Source organism: Dermacentor silvarum, chromosome 5 (assembly GCF_013339745.2).
Source record: "Dermacentor silvarum isolate Dsil-2018 chromosome 5, BIME_Dsil_1.4, whole genome shotgun sequence".
In the NCBI taxonomy this organism is placed as follows: Eukaryota; Metazoa; Arthropoda; class Arachnida; order Ixodida; family Ixodidae; genus Dermacentor; species Dermacentor silvarum.
The window spans coordinates 14,867,590-14,884,153 of NC_051158.1; the positions used below are offsets into that span (position 1 = coordinate 14,867,590).

The following is a 16,564-nucleotide window of genomic DNA, read 5'->3' on the forward strand; positions in this document are numbered from 1 at the left end:
AATCTTAAATGAACTCACCGCATCAAAAAAGGTTATTATATAGAATCAAAATTTTAACCACTGACTCAAATGGCGTTACAATTTACGCAGAACCATACTGATGTCGCTTGGTGGTGCTGTTGTCGACGCGGGAGATTTGAATCTATCTCACCATGCATGGAGGAATCTCCCGACAGCTTTGTAGAGTTCGGTGGCTCTTAGGTAACTAAGGAAAAAAGTTGCGGCTATGAAAGGCACACATTCTTGACATTTTCCTGACCCCGTGTTATCCCGTCACTTGGTGTAGAGTAGCCATTTAGACACGACCCTGCTCGGTATATTTACCCGTCTTATTTTTGAAGAACAGAAGCGTGCTGAACCTGTTGTTGAATATATGCTGTAGTGACATTTAATTTACGATGCAAGAGCTGTGTTTCTACTGCAAGCCTAGTAATTTCAAATCAACACAAGGTATGTGTCATCACAATTAACTGTGCCGGCTGGCTACAAAAGAGCAGTTCATTGCACATACTGCAGTGCATCTCCGTCTTTTGTGTAATTAAAAAAAAAATCGTAAAAGCTAACCAATCTTGTTAAATAATTAAAAGATAATAAAAATGGAGCAGGAGCAAAAGCTTGCATATTGTGGAAATCGTATTACTAGCTAGCTACTACAAATCAAGATCGCACAGTCAAATTTTACTGATTTGATTGACCCCTACAGGTGATACAAAATTAGACCAATTTATCACATTTCGAGTTAAATGAAATGTTGCTCACACATGGGCATTTTGTTGGAAGGATTTAGCACAATCAAGGTAATCAATGTAAAGTTAATGAAAGTCAACTGTGTATATAATATTAGGAAGCTGATGACAATTAGGAAATGAGATAAAATATTTGATGTATAACATCAGAAATACACAGCACAGTACAGGAATAATGTAGAACATGCACAAATGGCATCACGTACACATCTGACTCCTGAATTACAGTGGACTAAAGCTCTAACTGTCACACATGACACTATTGCGCACGTCACTGCTGTGTCACCCAGCAGTAAGGCACTGCAACTCTAAAGACACGCGATTTAAAACGTTTATTTCATTCAATTAGTTTATTGACCTATAGACATGATGCAGTTGTGGTGTCTGATTCTTATGTGTGATGCACATGCTCAGAAGAGAGGCCGGAACAGTGGCATAAGAAGCCGGACCCAGAAAGGCACGTGACGGCTTGGGTTTTGAAACGTGGCGAGGGATACGGGTGCTGCAAGGTCGTACAGCCTTTGTTGCTCCTGCAAACAAAAGAACAAGCAAAAGAAATGTTGATGTACTCGGTAATCCATTACTTTCAGCAGGATAGTACATACAGCCGAACCTTGTTACAATTAAAGTAGCGTCCGACAAAAAAATAATTTTATATCTGATATTCTTTATAAGCACATACAGTCATTGCATGCTGATATTGATGAGAAACGTCTCATATTTACTTCGTTATATCCAATAATTTGTTATATGCAATAATTCGTTAGATCCAATATTTCGCTATAGCCGCTAATTCGTTATATGCGTTATATCAAGATTTGCCTATAAAAAAAATTAAAAAAACGGGAGACTGGAAAAGTACAACACACTGACCTCCAACAAAGGTTTATTTAAATGTAACACATATGTATGCAAATTGGTGCACCTTGAACATGCTCAGTAGGACATCTGTCTCAAGAAAAGAGCAGTGAAGGTAAGAAGATATCATCGATGATGTTGAGACATAGCAGACTTAAATAAAGTTATTGATCACTGAAAGCCAGTGATCGTTTCCATCCCTTCTTCTGGCGTGGTTCTTTTTTAATTGGCCGTCTGAAAGGACTGTGATAGAGCCTAGCCAGCTGCCCCAATACCATATTTTTGATAACCCAAAAAAGAAAAAAAAAAAAGCAAGGTAAAATACAAGCGATGCGCCTACAGCTGTCTGCTAAAAGCATAACATTTTAGCATTAGGATACGAGACCTGCTACAGTGCATGGATGAGATCGCCTGAGTTAGGGCACATATGGGTGACTATAATCATGCCAATGGGGACCTCTATGCTGTTGCTCCATTCGAAAATTCTTGTGCTCCAGCTGCCTCATAGGTACGTGCTTTTTCCCATGCACATACAATATGGTAGGATCTTAAAAGGAACACCTTTAATTACTACTAAGAGCACAGATTACTACTAAGATTAGACAAGGAGATATCTACAATGATCGTAAGTCAATCAATGTCTGCCTAATGCATCATATCAGCCACCAATGTTTTTTTTAATGCGAAGATTTCTTGCAGTTATGCAAAACTGAATGCTAAATTGGTGTTCCATTTAAGAGTACCTTACTGTACCTCCGTGTTATCTCTAGAGCACCAGAAGGTTGTATTTCCCACAAAGTATTTTTTTTTTTCAGAATTGAATTGGTGCAGCAGAAAATGGGCTGCCACTCAGAACACAGACTGCAAGAGTACCTGAGTGTATCCAGCTGAGTTTAGCATAACTGTGAATTAGCAGGTAACTTGAAGCTACTGTGATGTGGCTGCTGATTACCTAGATTGTTAACTCTTGTAGCTGAAGGTGACAAAGGGACTACTTAGGTTTTTGAAAGAAACGGGCTTAGACAAGCGGCTGTGACAGTGATGTCACGTACCACGCAAGAGTGATGAACTGTGACTGACGATGTGTGTGCTGTGCTATGTGCTCTCCCTCTCTCCTCCCCATCTTTCATTCTCCCCCATCCCGGTCTCAAGTGTAGGGTAGCAAACCGGTTTTGCTAAACTGGTTAAACTCCCTGCCTTTCCTTCTCCACTCTTTCCTTCCTTCCTTGTGGACTAGCAATCATACGATACCCAATGTTGGGCCCAACTGACTTTTCCAAATATTATTTAAATGATTTTTTTGAATAGAACACAAATTGAACACCAAGAACAACATACAAAGCACACCTTTACCATGTTATGATAGGAACCCAATGAAAAAAAGTATAACAGCACTACTTACGTGGTTCAGCTGCCTCTGAAGTTTCTCATTGGTCGTCACAATGGCAACCTGTGCTTCTAGATCTTGGTGGACTGACCGGAAACCTGCACGTTCATCGAGGAAGGCAAAGAAAAAGACAGGTTTTGTGAAATATACTTGTTTGTGCGGACATTTAATGATTACACTAGGAGACCATGAGAGGCCTTGTAAAATCAAGCATCAGCGCAACAAGGCTCCCGAAAATAAGACTCCCTATCATGATTAAATATTTCAAATGAAGAATGACTGATATCTAGGAAAACCGGACGAGAAGACGTAGCGCTCTTCTACATATGTTAGATGAACCTTTGTTCCAGAAACCACTAGTTCAAATCGTGTGTCAAGCCCCATATAGTATCAACATTGTTATTATCATCATCATCATACTCATGTCCACCGCAGGATGAAGGCCTCTCCAATTGATTTGCAATTATACCCCTGTCTTGCGTAAACTGCAGACTACACATGCAAATTTCCCAATTTCATCACACCACCGAATTTTCTGCCATCCTCGACTGCGCTTCCCTTCTCTTGGTATCCATTCTGTAACTCTAATAGTCCAGTGGCTATGTGCCTTACGCATTGCATGGCCTCTCCAGCTCCATTTGTTTCTCTTGATGTCAACTAGAATATTGGCTATCCCTGTTTGCTCTCTGATCCTGTCTTCCTGTCTCTTAACGTTACACCTATCATTATTCATTTTATCGCTCACTGCGCAGTCCTTAACTTCTTGTCAAGCTTCTTTGTTAAACTCCCAAGTTTCTTCCCATTATGCCAGTGCTGACAGAATGCCACAATCACTGAATTTTCTTTTCAAAGAAAGCAGTAAAATAGCAGCCGTGACTTGGTAATGCCTATAAAATAGTCCTGAAGATTGTGCACATTAAAACAAAAAAGCAAGCTTCAGCATGATGATCTGAGCCTCAGGTGCTGTGTATCGGCCTCCTGTTTCAAAACGAGGCCTGTAGAAAAAAGCCCTCACCGAAGTTTGGCGAGCCAATGAAAGAGAGGCATGGCCATGGCTGGCCGTCTCTCCACAGCCACAGGCCCTTGCCGTGAAAAGTCCAGTGGGGCCGCTCGTACTCGCCAACCTGAACGTGACCGTGAGACGGCCCGACTCGCAGGAAGAACTGGCGCAGTAAATGCGTGTACACTGTCGGGATCACGCCACTGATGCCCTCGGCACCGTAGAAGCCGTTCACCTGCAAAATCCAGACGCATTGGTGCTGTTGGTCGTGTAGTTATTGATGCAAATACAGGGTGTTTCACTTAACTTGGGCCAAACTTTAAAAATATGCAAATGCCACGTAGCTGGGCAGAACCAAGGTAATGTTGTTTGCTGTTGCTTGGAGATACTCAGATTACTTTTTGCATTTCACCTAATTAGATAATTAGTAATTAATTAACTTCTCAATTATTATAATTACATTAAAAGTGCCAATGAGAAAATTGTAGAGAAACATGAGGAACTCCCGATACAGCTTCCTGTTGCTCAATACATGCAAAATAAAAGTGTTTTTCCCATCGTTCTTCTTCTTCTTTATGGGGTTTTACGTGCCAAAACTAGTTCTGTTAATGAGGCACGCAGTAGTGGAGGGCTCCGGATTAATTTTGACCACCGGGGGTTCTTTAACGTGCACTACAATGCAAGCACAGGGGTGTTTTGTATTTTGCCTCCATCGAAATGCGGCCACGGCGGCCAGGATTCGATCCCGCGACCTCATGCTCAGCAGCGCAACGCCTTAGCTACACGCAAAGTGCAATACACGCAATACATGCAAATACACGCAAAGTGCCTCAAGCAGCCAGTCGCACAGCAATTTTGGATGTATTCGCGGGCCTTTTTCCCCGCTTGGAAAAAACACTTTTATGTAGCACGTATTGAGCAACATGAAGCTGCATCAGGAGTTTTTCATGTTGCTCTACAATTTTCTCACTGACACTTTTTTATTTAATTATGATATTTGAGAAGTTGATTAAGACTAATTATATAGGTAGGCGGTATGCAAAAAATAATCTGAGTATCTCCAAGCAATGGCACACAGCATTGCCTTGGTCCAGTCCAGCAACGTGGCATTTTCATGCCAGCAAAGTGATTGCTGCAACCAAATGTAAAGCTGAAACACCACCACATGATAAGACACGGACTGGGGCTGTAAGTCACCTTTGGTGAAGCAACGAGGAGGTCGAAGCGTGAACTTTGATTGTTGAGAATTATGTTAGAGTAGCGCTCCGTGAGGTTGAAGTAGCCCGTTGCAAGCCGTAACGTTGATCTTGCTGGAGCATGGGCTAGCAATCGCTCGGTAACATCTTGGTCCTGCAAAGAAGCAATAAGAGAGAAGTGCTCTTTTCCTTTTTCTGTTCTTTTGAATGTTTAATGCCACATCTTACGAGCGAATACAATTAAAACTATCACTCAGAAATTTTTCGTGCTTGCTCTGAACTTCTTACATCAAATGTCCCAGTTCGGTGAGAGCACTCAGCAGTTCTTTCTATTGGGTCTTCAATATCAAGCTGCTTGCAAGTGAACTCAATGCTGCATATGAACATTTTCCATTTCCTTCTCTGGTTGTCTAAAAGGCCTAAAAGCCATGTTAAGCATATAACAACAACCAATGATCACTATGTGACAGTATATCAATTAAAGCATAAAACAAAAATGTGAGGTTTACTTAGCTGGTTTTATAAGCTGGTTTTATCCTGTACATTGCCTTCAACGACCTGAAATGTGTGACCTCCTGCAAAGGGACTGTAAGCTGCAGTACCATCACAGATGAAGGTTTAGTAAACAATAGGTGAGGTTAAAGAAACAATTCTTCACAACCTCAGCATGCAGTCTGAAAGTGAGTCATACAATATGCCCCTAATCTGCATGATCATTGAGGGGCATGTGCAAATTCTGGGCTTGCGATTTTTTTTGTAGCTCACATGTTCTGTAGATTTTTGAGAACTGTTCCGCATACCACTGAGCCCACAGAAAACTATCTCACCGATGTCATTTCCATAAAATCTAAAATCACAACTCATATTTACATTTATATTTGTGTTCAACCGCCACCATACATTTCATCTCGCATTAATCACTGCCAAAAGGTAAACATTCTGCACTGCAACACCGCTGGCTTTTCATATGTGTTTCTTCCCCAAGCGAGCAAAGACTGGAATAACTTACCCGCATCCCTTACAAGCATAACTGGCACCAATAACATTAAAACCGCACTTCAAAGTTTCATTTTATAATTAATGTTGTGATTGACAGATTGTTCCGAATAATAACTGTTCCTATGCCATTAAAATGAAATGATGTGCCACATGCAATTTTGTTTACCATTCTTACCATTTTGCATGCCATATGTTTGCCATGTATTGTATGAGCTACTTATCGAACACTTCTGGGACCATTTTTTTTATTAATTATTGACTTCTACATGTTTGCCTTTGACCTTCTCTATGAAAGTTTATTGCTTATTTGTATTTCGTATCTATAATCAAGTATGTGTTATTTGCCTCTGTACCTACCTTTGCCCCACCCCTCTGCAATGTACAACTGTAGCTTGAGGAAATAATAATAATAATAATAATAATAATAATAATAATAATAATAATAATAATAATAATAATAATAAACAAATACCTGAGTGATGCCTAGTGGCGCCATCTGGAGCAGTGGAAAGACCCAAGTGTCAGCCGAAGCGCCACCTCGGCTTGGTGCCGGAGCTGTCTCCCTGTTTGGCTTGATTAACTTGGACAACCGCTGGTTTGCAGCCGACACAAATTCTTGATGGTCACCTGAAACAGAGGTTTAAAAAAAAAAAAATACTCGAGTGGTGCAGTGGGACCATTTGCTCATTCCTTCAGGCACTGTGTACACACCTGTGCACGCCAAGACAGTGCATCAAAAGGAAAAGTGCGGGAAAAAAAATAATATTTAAGACGCGTCGTGTACTTCTTGAAACACCCTCGGTTGGGTCTGTTCTGCAAGTGAGAATAATATGCATAATGTGTTGTAGTAAAATGAGTTGGAAGGCAGACATACCCTCGGTGTCAGTATGTCGTCATGTATAGCAGGTTAACTTCTCTTGTTGTTTTTTCACAATGTTTTCCACAAGCCATACCTTTCAAGTGGCTGGATGGGTGTTTTCCAAGCACGCCATACATAAAATAGTTGGTGTTCTCATATCTGCCATTCCTAAGGAGAGTTGTCACATGGAGACTCAACATGCTGCAAACTTGACAAAACTCACTGAAGAATTACAAATTCCTAATCCGATCTGCAGCTGTACACTTTTCGTGATTCTGAAGATGCAAGAAATGTACGTAGTGAAAATAAATTTTCAGTTCATGGACAGAATTAATTGGTGCCTGAATAGGTTAAACCTATAGTAGCTATCAGCGCAGAAATTGATGCAAGGACAAGAACGACTAGAACGTGGACAGAGCGCTGTGCGTATACATTCTAGTCGTTTCTTGTCCTCGTCTGTGTATGCGGCGTTGACAGGTAATATGGGTTTGCAATTACAACTCAGCCAGATCGGCACTGTATAAAGTTACAAAACTCCATCTAAATTTGTAGCTGCAGCCCAAACTTATTTTTGCTGCCTGTTGTCACGTGTTCCTGGCTCTAGCACGCTGTCACAGAGAGTATGAAATGAGGCAAATGTCATTTGCCCGGGACTGTGCCTGTTTGCTTCTGTGCCAAGCCTATCGACCTAAGGCAGCAGTGATCAATTATCATACCAATTGTCAATCGGTCCAAACTTTTGTTTTGTGTTCTTTAATGTCAGCCCCTTTAATGGTTGCACAATGGGCAATAAAGGAGCTTGTAGTGGAAGGCTCCAGATCCGTAATTTTGACTCCCTGGTGTTATTTAAAGGGACATTAAAGAGAAACCTGTAAAAACCCCATGTGTGGTTGACAGTACACTGAAATAAACAAATAAATTGTAGCGAAGCGTTGAAACCCTGAAGTGGGTCGTCCGCTCCAGCGCCTTGAAGTGGGTCTCCTCCAGTACCTTCTAGTGGGTCGTTTCCTTCTGCTCTCGAGCGCCGCTCGTGCTGAGAGTCCGTGCTGCGCTTTTTGGACAGTTGCCCTTGCGCTACTTCAAGTGCCGTCCAATAAACATCCTTATAAAATAAATAAAAGTAGGTTGAGCTTAGTAAATTACCTTTCGAAAATACTAAGGAAACAGCCACTTTTACCATGGGAAGAGGCTTGGCAAGCTAGTAAAGACGCAAAAAATGAAAGACAGGTGGCAATGCCACCCTGAACGTCTCGCATGAGCTCACCGTGACATCCAGTTAATTTTTTTATTGTTAAAGTAATGATACATAAGAGAGTGTTAGGTTAGGGGATGCAAGCCGTCCCAAGCATTGGGGGACGCAAACCGCCGGGAGTACAAAAGAACGCAACGCGAGCACAAAAGAATGCGAAGGACCCACAATGGACGCTCGGGTAGGGCTTGTGTCCCCTAACCTAAAACTATCTATCGCATTCTAAAACAACCAAAGACTGAAATTAGCAAGTTTCAGGAACATTTACAAAAACAAAAACATTTCAAAAACATCTTTGAGCACAATGGCCTGTAATGCGGAAAAATAATCTGAAATACATGACATCACACTGATGTACCAGCGCTCAGGTTTAAATTTAAAAGAATGAAATTTAATGAACGAAATTCTGACCCTAAATTTCGGTGCCAATAAACAATCTAATTCTCTGAAATCAACGAAAATGACATTTTCAAAGAATACTCAGTCATTCTAAACTGACTCAGTGTTTGTCCTTAGTATCTATTTAACATGCAGCTAAAGCATGGTACACAATTGTCGTTGCAATCGACCCCCATCGGAATGCCGCAGCTGTGGGAGGGAACTGAACCCGTGACCTCACGCACTGCAGCAGAACACCACGGCCCCTGAACCTCCACAGTGAGTAACATCTCTTTCCCACATGGAAGACGTGTGATGACCATTTTACGCTTTTTTTTTTCCTCTCTTTTCTTTCTTTTTCAAATTCGTTTTTGTCTGTTCCACTAGCTACCTTTGAAAGGATGAACTTTGAAGCTGGGATGAACGCAAACAGAGTCGTCCCCTTGGAGCTGCAGAGAGAACGACGACACTGTCTGCACGACATGAGAAAAGTAGTCGGCAAGGTGTGGACAGTCGCGGAAGACGACGTAGCGGTCCTGCCGGTTCCTGAAGTACTGGTCGCTCAAATTGGCCCTGTGAGAAAGGAAGAAAGAAAAAGATAAAAGGAGAGAGAGAGAGAAAGATGCAAATTTTACGCTAATGCAGTTTGTACACTCTATGACACCCATACTTGAACCTTCACCAGACTTGGGTACAGAGAATACAATGAAGCCCTTCTAAGATGACCATGAAGAGAACACTATTCATTACAAATTCAATTTATATACATACTAGTGATGCAAAACTATTAACAAATTGACTAACAATAGTATTTGTTAGTGTAAAAAAGATTATCAATAGTATCAATAACACTCTCTAGAGTATTACGATATTTCGATATGAATATGTCGATAGTGTAACAAAAACTATTGACAGTGGCACTACATATAGATAATATTGCCACAATTAGGTAGTGAGAGTGCGATCGATAGTTTTGCAATTGCTGAATAGCGATATCACCAAAAATTTTTCGATAATTGATTATCAGTAACGCTCAGTTCATGCAATTTGGAATAGGGAAACGTCGCAAAGTTTACGTTGCAGTGTTTAGCTGTATACCTTGTGCAATTTTACATTATCAATAGTGTGCTTGATAGTGCTACAGGTACCAATAGCATGCTATCGATAATGTGCTGTCAATGGTACTATTGATGGTTCCTGAACTAATTGGTAGATGATTACCTATCGATAGAACTATTGATAGTTTTGCATCACGAATACACACATAATGATGATCATGCCTGAATATTCGTCACTGTAAGGTACAAGTAACACGGAGCCTTTATAAGATGAACCTGAATCTCGTCTTACAAGAAGTTCTGCTAAACAGAATCACCTTACAAGTAGTTCTGCATGCTAAACAGAATCAATGAAAAACTAAACGGGCTAGGTGGAAAATACTGGAAGTAGCCTTTTCCACACTATTTGATTGCCCTACAAGATGGCTGGCTTCCCGCTGAAGGTAACATTGTGCCGAGAGTAGGCTTGCAAGCAGCAAGGATGTAGTGACGAAGAGATGGTGACAAGGATAGTGGTGCCCACCTTGTGTTCCTGCTTTATTTCCACTTCTAGGACGACTTCCGCCGCAATGTGTGGGTCAAACGAGACATGTTGAGAAAATGTGCTTATTGATGCTATACCCGTTCAGCTTACCAAGGAATTTGTATTGATAGGCTTAGCGTTAAATGCATGTCAGCCTGGAGATTACTGTCAGAAAGAAAAAAAGACACCCTTGGAGGACTGCAAGATGTGCAATAAACCTTACTATCCGCAATCCTCAGTACTCCTCTTCAAGCACTCGGCCATTACTAACAGGTGTGGTAACACACCTAAAAAAAGAGAAATGAAAATCAGCAGACAATGGCAGGCATAAATCACCTGCTCACCCACTGAGGATGAGGGTGTCGTCAAACAGGTAGACCTTGAGGTGACTGAGTCCAAGCGTCTCGTTCCAACGTGCCGGTAGCAGCCAGCGTACGAGGCCGCGGAGCCGCGGACTGTGGTACAGTGCCACCTGTGAAAGATGAGTGCTGGTGTGCAGGTTCCTCCCAGTACTAGAAATGCTTGCCTGCTCACTCCAATTCATGCTCTCAATAGACGAAATTTCAGTAGAGTCAAACCTTGAACATGTATATTACGAATTATTGGATATAACTGAGTAAAGACAAAAATTTTCTTGCCAATATCAGCCCGTACGTGTACAACAAATATCAGATATAACACGGACAATTTTTTGTCAGTTGCTGCTTCACTGTTGCGATGGTTGGCTGCACAGCCTTTAGGATCAAGTTGTGCATTGCACAGATTGCATTAACAGGGGTTGATGAAAATACAGCAGATTCCTCCTAAATGAAACTCGAGGGGACAGAAAAATGCTGTTCCGCTTATCCGAAGTTTCATTCAAGCGAAGAACACACGAAATCGCCAACAATCACTTTATTCGAAAAGCGTCCAAGTGTTTTGACATTACTTTCGTGAAAAGAAGAGACCTTACTATGCTCTGCTTCTAACATTGTAGCTTCTTTTGCGTAAGGCTGTGTTCATGCGCGGAAGGATTCCCAAAGGTTTGGAAACGTTCTTGCATTCAAATTTAATAGTGCTGCAGACTCTCAAGTGCATCTCTTGCCGTCGGGTCCCTAAAACTAATGTGCACTGCACCAGTTGGATTTAATTTTCTTCACTATTTATAGCATCGCCATTTGGCATGTTTTTGGACTTTTCCTGTTCCATACACCCAGTAGGTGGCAGTTTTGGTCAAAGTTCCGTTTAACCGGATTTCAGGAAAATATGGGTTCCGTTTAACCCAAGTTTATTTACATTATGCCTATGGGTTGCCAACCAGAGCTGATACCATTGTTCCTTTTATCTAGTATTTTTGTTTAAGCGAATTTTGTTTATCTGGAATCCAGTGTAATAAATCTTCCAACAATTCAAGAAACATGCCTACAGAAAAAGAAAAAAAAGTAATTCTACAAATTGTTGTGATTATAGTGTGTCTAAAGCAGAACGAGATCAAGAAGTATATGACTCTTGGAGAGCACCACTAATTGCAAATAGTACTTTTGCTAACCTTGTGTAACGAAAGTAATTATTTTATGCAAACTGCAACTTGATTACACCAGCTATAATTCCTCTATCACTTATAGTCTACACATCTTCTGACACAGTCAAACGAATTATCAGATTTAAGGAAGTAAATATAACATTTTATCGCCGGTAACATATCAGCGGGCAACGAATATATGCTTACAATGAATATCGGATATAACGAAGGTACTTTCACATTGCACGTGACTCAGTTATAATCAGGCTTGATTGCGTTTTTTTGCTAGCCGGAATTTTTCAATTACCAGAGACTAATGAAATGGACAGTCTCAATTTTTTTCCCACTGCTTTCTTCAACTGAAGTGTTCATCACGGGTAGGCCACAAACCTGAACTTGGCTCAGGGATTCTGCAGGTTCGCCGAGGCCACCACTGCTGCTCGAGGGGCCACCAAACTCTTGCAGCAGGGGCATCAAGAGTGTGCGCGAGTTTACCTCGCCTCTCGATCCCCTGGTGTAATCTAAGAGCACGCGAATCTCCACGTTGCGCCTGGCCGCCGCGTGCAGTTCCGAGACCTGTGTCAAGAGTTTTTACAGCTTGAACTCTGAGGAGCCTGATAATGTTCACTACTTATAACAGACCATGGACGAATTATGGTATCCAAAAGCTCATATTTAACATACCATAGGCACTAAACTCTCTTACTGTAATTCTTGAGCTCGCACATGAAAACTGCGCTCCAAATCAATTGAACAAGTGCCTTCATGACATTGTATTTAACCCTGTAATGCCCAATGTATAACTTATGCTGGGCTGAATAATTGACACCTCGAAATGGTATTTAAGCATGAGAAACTTAGCTCATAGCCTATAGCAGCATTTTTTATATGCCGGAGCGAGCTTGCAGTAGTGTATTGTTCAGCAAGCCAATTACTAATAAGATTTTCAGTAGCTTTTTTATTCAAATAAAATGTCATGTTTTTTGTACAGATGTACTCTCTATGGCCAGAAACAATGGCAGACAAGTTATTTCCTTGTTGGGAAAGTGTACTTGGGCATTACAGGGTTAACAGTACATAATTTCTAACATGGTTTGTTTAGGTTTTTTTAAAGTAAACAGCTTTCTTTGTCTCTTTCACCTCTTATCGTTGTTAGTCAGACTTGGAAATGAAAATGTTTGTTTGTTTGTTCATTCACCCACTCGCTCGTTCCGGCTATTCGCTTACACTATCATTGTTAATGGTTTCTGCACAATTTTCTTCTTCTAGCTATACTTTCAGGTTTCGTTTATCTGCGAATTTTAATACTATATAGTCGATTTATTTTGCCTTGCATTCATTTTGTGCGCTGCAGTGTAGTCAGCTGTAATTTTTCTTCCTTTATTTGATTCTCAGACAAGGAATAAGAGGAGTCTGAGGCTAAAGCCAATAATTTGCCTGACTTCACTACCGCCCTCTTTACACAGTGCATATGACATCGAAACATATTCTGTTTATGAGTCCCCACAGCTGTAGACGCATTGGTACATGTCCAGAACAAGAATTCAGAAAAAAAAAAAAGACGTAAAGTATCTGCTTGACATAACATACAACAAAGCACATGCACATCAATTTACAAGTACAAAATATCAGTTATAATAAGAAAGTATCAAATCTTGAGAAATGCAACACAAATTAAATGTATACACATCAGATACACTACATAACAAGGTGATAATCGAAACGTTTCCCACATAGCAACGACTGTGCAATACAAATAATAAGTACAGTGTGATGGATGTGGCTAAAACAAAAGAAGAAGAAGAAGCAAAAAAAAAAAAAAAAAGGAAAAAGCACATACGCTCAAACAAAAGAAGCCAAAAAAAGAAGATTTATGTGATCACAGCAGGTGACATCAACGTGAAATGTCCATTCCTTATGATTTTATTTTGTGTAGGAAGGTCAGGTCTTAAGTGATGTTCTGCCTTTTGCCTTCCTTGCTTGATTTGTAACCAACGAACCAAAATAATAATAATAATATTATTATTATTAATGAACAATGATGCATAGCGCAGAAAGCTGAAATGCCAACACAGTGGCATAAACACAGATATTAAAGAGTAAGCCTGACTAGCAAATGTTTATTCTTTCCGTGCGATCACACATTTAAAAAGCAGTAAAAAGAAACAAGAGAAAAGAAAATCCCCCCTTCTCAACACATTATATATGCTTAATATGACCCACCATCATATCTGAATTTACCAGATTATAATGTGACCAATGGCTGATGGCATCTTCAGCCTCAAATGTGTCTCAAAAGTTTGAAATGGCAACTGCCCCACCTAGGCATCTTCTCCAGAGTCTTAAGGTGTGCAAAGTGCAAATTTATCACACATTTGTTTGAGTTGTTTACATTACTGCTTCACCCATTCAAGATAATAGGAACCATGTTTACTTTTTCGTAATGCACATCAGACGGCAAACAAAGTAAGTGTTTCCGAGTACTCACCAGGTCTTTCTCGAGTTCCCCATTGCCAAGGTAGAGAGAGGCCAATACGATACGTTTGCTCGCAGACGCCGCCAGCTTCTGGAAAGTTGGAAGGAGTGGAAGAAAGAGTACATCTGGTGTTCTGACATTCTCCTTTCTAATGTACGACTCATCTCACTTGAAGCAGAAGGGCAGAGAAAGAGAGAGAGAGAGAGACAAAACTGAACCACTTCTTGCATTGGTGCTTCATAACAGTAATTGAAAACGCAAAGACACACCAAGCTTTTGACAATATTGCTCCCCTAAAGCACTAGATGACAATTGTATGTCAAGAAGACATATACTTTGCATACACATGCAACCTTCAATTGTAGTCAGGTAACTGATTGTGGTTGAGATGCATCAATCCTCTGGAATTTACCTCCCTGCTCAAAATGAAGACAAAAATTTTCTTTCAGCTTTGAAAAGACATCTTCAGGCTAGCATTTGTCCTCAACTTGCGTAGTAAATACATTTATAAAGAGATTTACACATTGAGGTTATCTTGTGCTCGCATCTTTACAATCTCGCTGCTTTGATCCCTACATGGAATGTGTGTTCTAGATACCTCACTGATTTTATTTAGTTTGCACTGCCACTGTATAGCCTGCATTATATATAAATACATGCTTATGCTAGTTGATTATTTTGTACTGTGACTATATAATACAGTCATACCGTTTTGGTTTGATATAATGCCAACGATTACTCGAAGTGCACATTAATTTGTGCTTTTATTGCGAACTTATGTTGCACCGTGTTTTTGTATGGATACCAACTGGCCCGCAGCTAGGGATCCAGGGGATGTTGTGTCCTGTCAAATTCTGATGAAGAATAAACTGAACTGATGAGACCTAAAACAACATAATGCTGAGCAAGATGGCAGGAATTCATGGCACAGAAAGGCAGGCATACAAAATGCAGACAAAAGAGGAATGAGATGGAATAAGTCTGGCATTTGTACTTTCTTAGTTAGCAGCACCCCATATACCTTGAGATGCTCATAGAACTGGTTTGGTTCGTGCAGCACGGTGACACTGTCGCCCGAAATGGTGAAACCGGGGCCGAACTTCCATAGCCAGTGGAAGTCCTCCATGGTCCCCGACGACTCCATCGATGGTTAGCTGCAGTCCAGGCTGAAATTAAAATCGAACCTTTAGTCCAATTATTTCTTGCAGATGGATGCATAAATAAAACTAATTACATATACAAAAGAACGAGGTCGGCAACATTTAAGCGCCATTTCTAGCCCATGCTTAATCACTACAATAGCAGCTCATTTCTGAGTTCCACATTGGTGAACTGCAGTTACACAAGTGAAACTATTGCTGCTGGTTCTCAACTGGAATGAACCGGTCTGAAGTGGTCCCATTTGAAAACTAACCAACTGGTCGGCCACGAGTTTAAACTGGTTCCTGTAGAGAGCTCCTGGTCTTGAACTAGGAATCTTCTCAGGCTGGAACTGGTAGTTTATTATACATACATGCGTAGAGAGCGTACGCTCTTTGCGCATGTATGTAAATTTTAAATCAGAGCCAGATTGTCAAGGTGTCTACGCAAGAAAAAAAAAATGTAACCTTTTTTTGTCCGCGGTTTAAGTGTCAATAAGAACCACGCTGTTCAATGATCTAGCCTCGTCTATATCAATTAGATTAGTGCTTACATAATTTTGCAAGCTGATATGATTTTCCGCAACTGGGAATGAATAGAAAATTACAAACGGACACAATTTCGCATAAATCACGACTCGGTCAACGCCAGGCCGGACAACGAATGTCAATTTGGAACCAAGACCTTTGTGGAGCTGTCAGGCTTTCCTCTCAAAAGAGTGAGCTGTAAGCGGGCGCCTAGCTTTTACTGCACCACAAGCGCGAATACTTTCGCTTAGCTCAGCTGACACGTCCGTCGCAGTTAAAGCGCTGATCCAGGAATTTCACGTCTAGGGTCCACGTTCAACATACGATAACGTGAAACAACAAGACGCAAAGATGATTCCTAATTACCTTTTCAGGAGCAGTACGTGTTACGAATTGTGGAAGCATGGTGAAATGACGCAATTGCATAGCGCTGCAGTTCCTGAGTACTACGTAGGTATGAGCCACGTTCCAACACGCAAAACGTAGTGTGTCCTTCAATCTGTTATTAATTGAGTGCCTAACTACCTCTGTACTGAGCGCTACGTTTGGTTCAACTCACGGGACACCGAAAATGAAGCAAAACGATGAACTTACACGAGAAGTGCCGGAGCGAGCACGCTTCTACCAGCAGAAGACACCGTAGTTCGCGAAAAAAGCGTGAGAGGTC

At 40.9% G+C, this 16,564-nt stretch overlaps 1 protein-coding gene across 1 annotated transcript; it reads right to left on the reverse strand.

Annotated features, from left to right (window-relative positions):
• Nucleotides 1-1,061: 1,061 nt before the first annotated feature.
• On the reverse strand, nt 1,062-16,564 carry LOC119452925 (CDP-diacylglycerol--glycerol-3-phosphate 3-phosphatidyltransferase, mitochondrial-like). The gene is made up of 11 exons (XM_037714885.2): nt 16,492-16,564; nt 15,252-15,396; nt 14,243-14,320; nt 12,145-12,330; nt 10,598-10,725; nt 9,064-9,245; nt 6,659-6,813; nt 5,189-5,341; nt 4,007-4,226; nt 3,007-3,089; nt 1,062-1,276 (listed from the first exon to the last, which is right to left on the reverse strand). Exons 2-11 carry the CDS (start codon nt 15,372-15,374, stop codon nt 1,157-1,159), a joined length of 1,428 nt encoding a protein of 475 aa, XP_037570813.1. The 5' UTR covers nt 15,375-15,396; nt 16,492-16,564; the 3' UTR covers nt 1,062-1,156.

Excerpts from the sequence above, each read along its gene's own strand:
- LOC119452925 (XM_037714885.2), bottom strand. The coding sequence starts at position 15,374 with ATGGAGTCGTCGGGGACCATGGAGGACTTCCACTGGCTATGGAAGTTC. Across the intron at positions 3,090-4,006 it reads CATTGGCTCGCCAAACTTCG|GTTTCCGGTCAGTCCACCAA; the intron begins GTGAGGGCTTTT and ends ATGAACGTGCAG. Across the intron at positions 1,277-3,006 it reads TTCAGAGGCAGCTGAACCAC|GAGCAACAAAGGCTGTACGA; the intron begins GTAAGTAGTGCT and ends TTTTGTTTGCAG.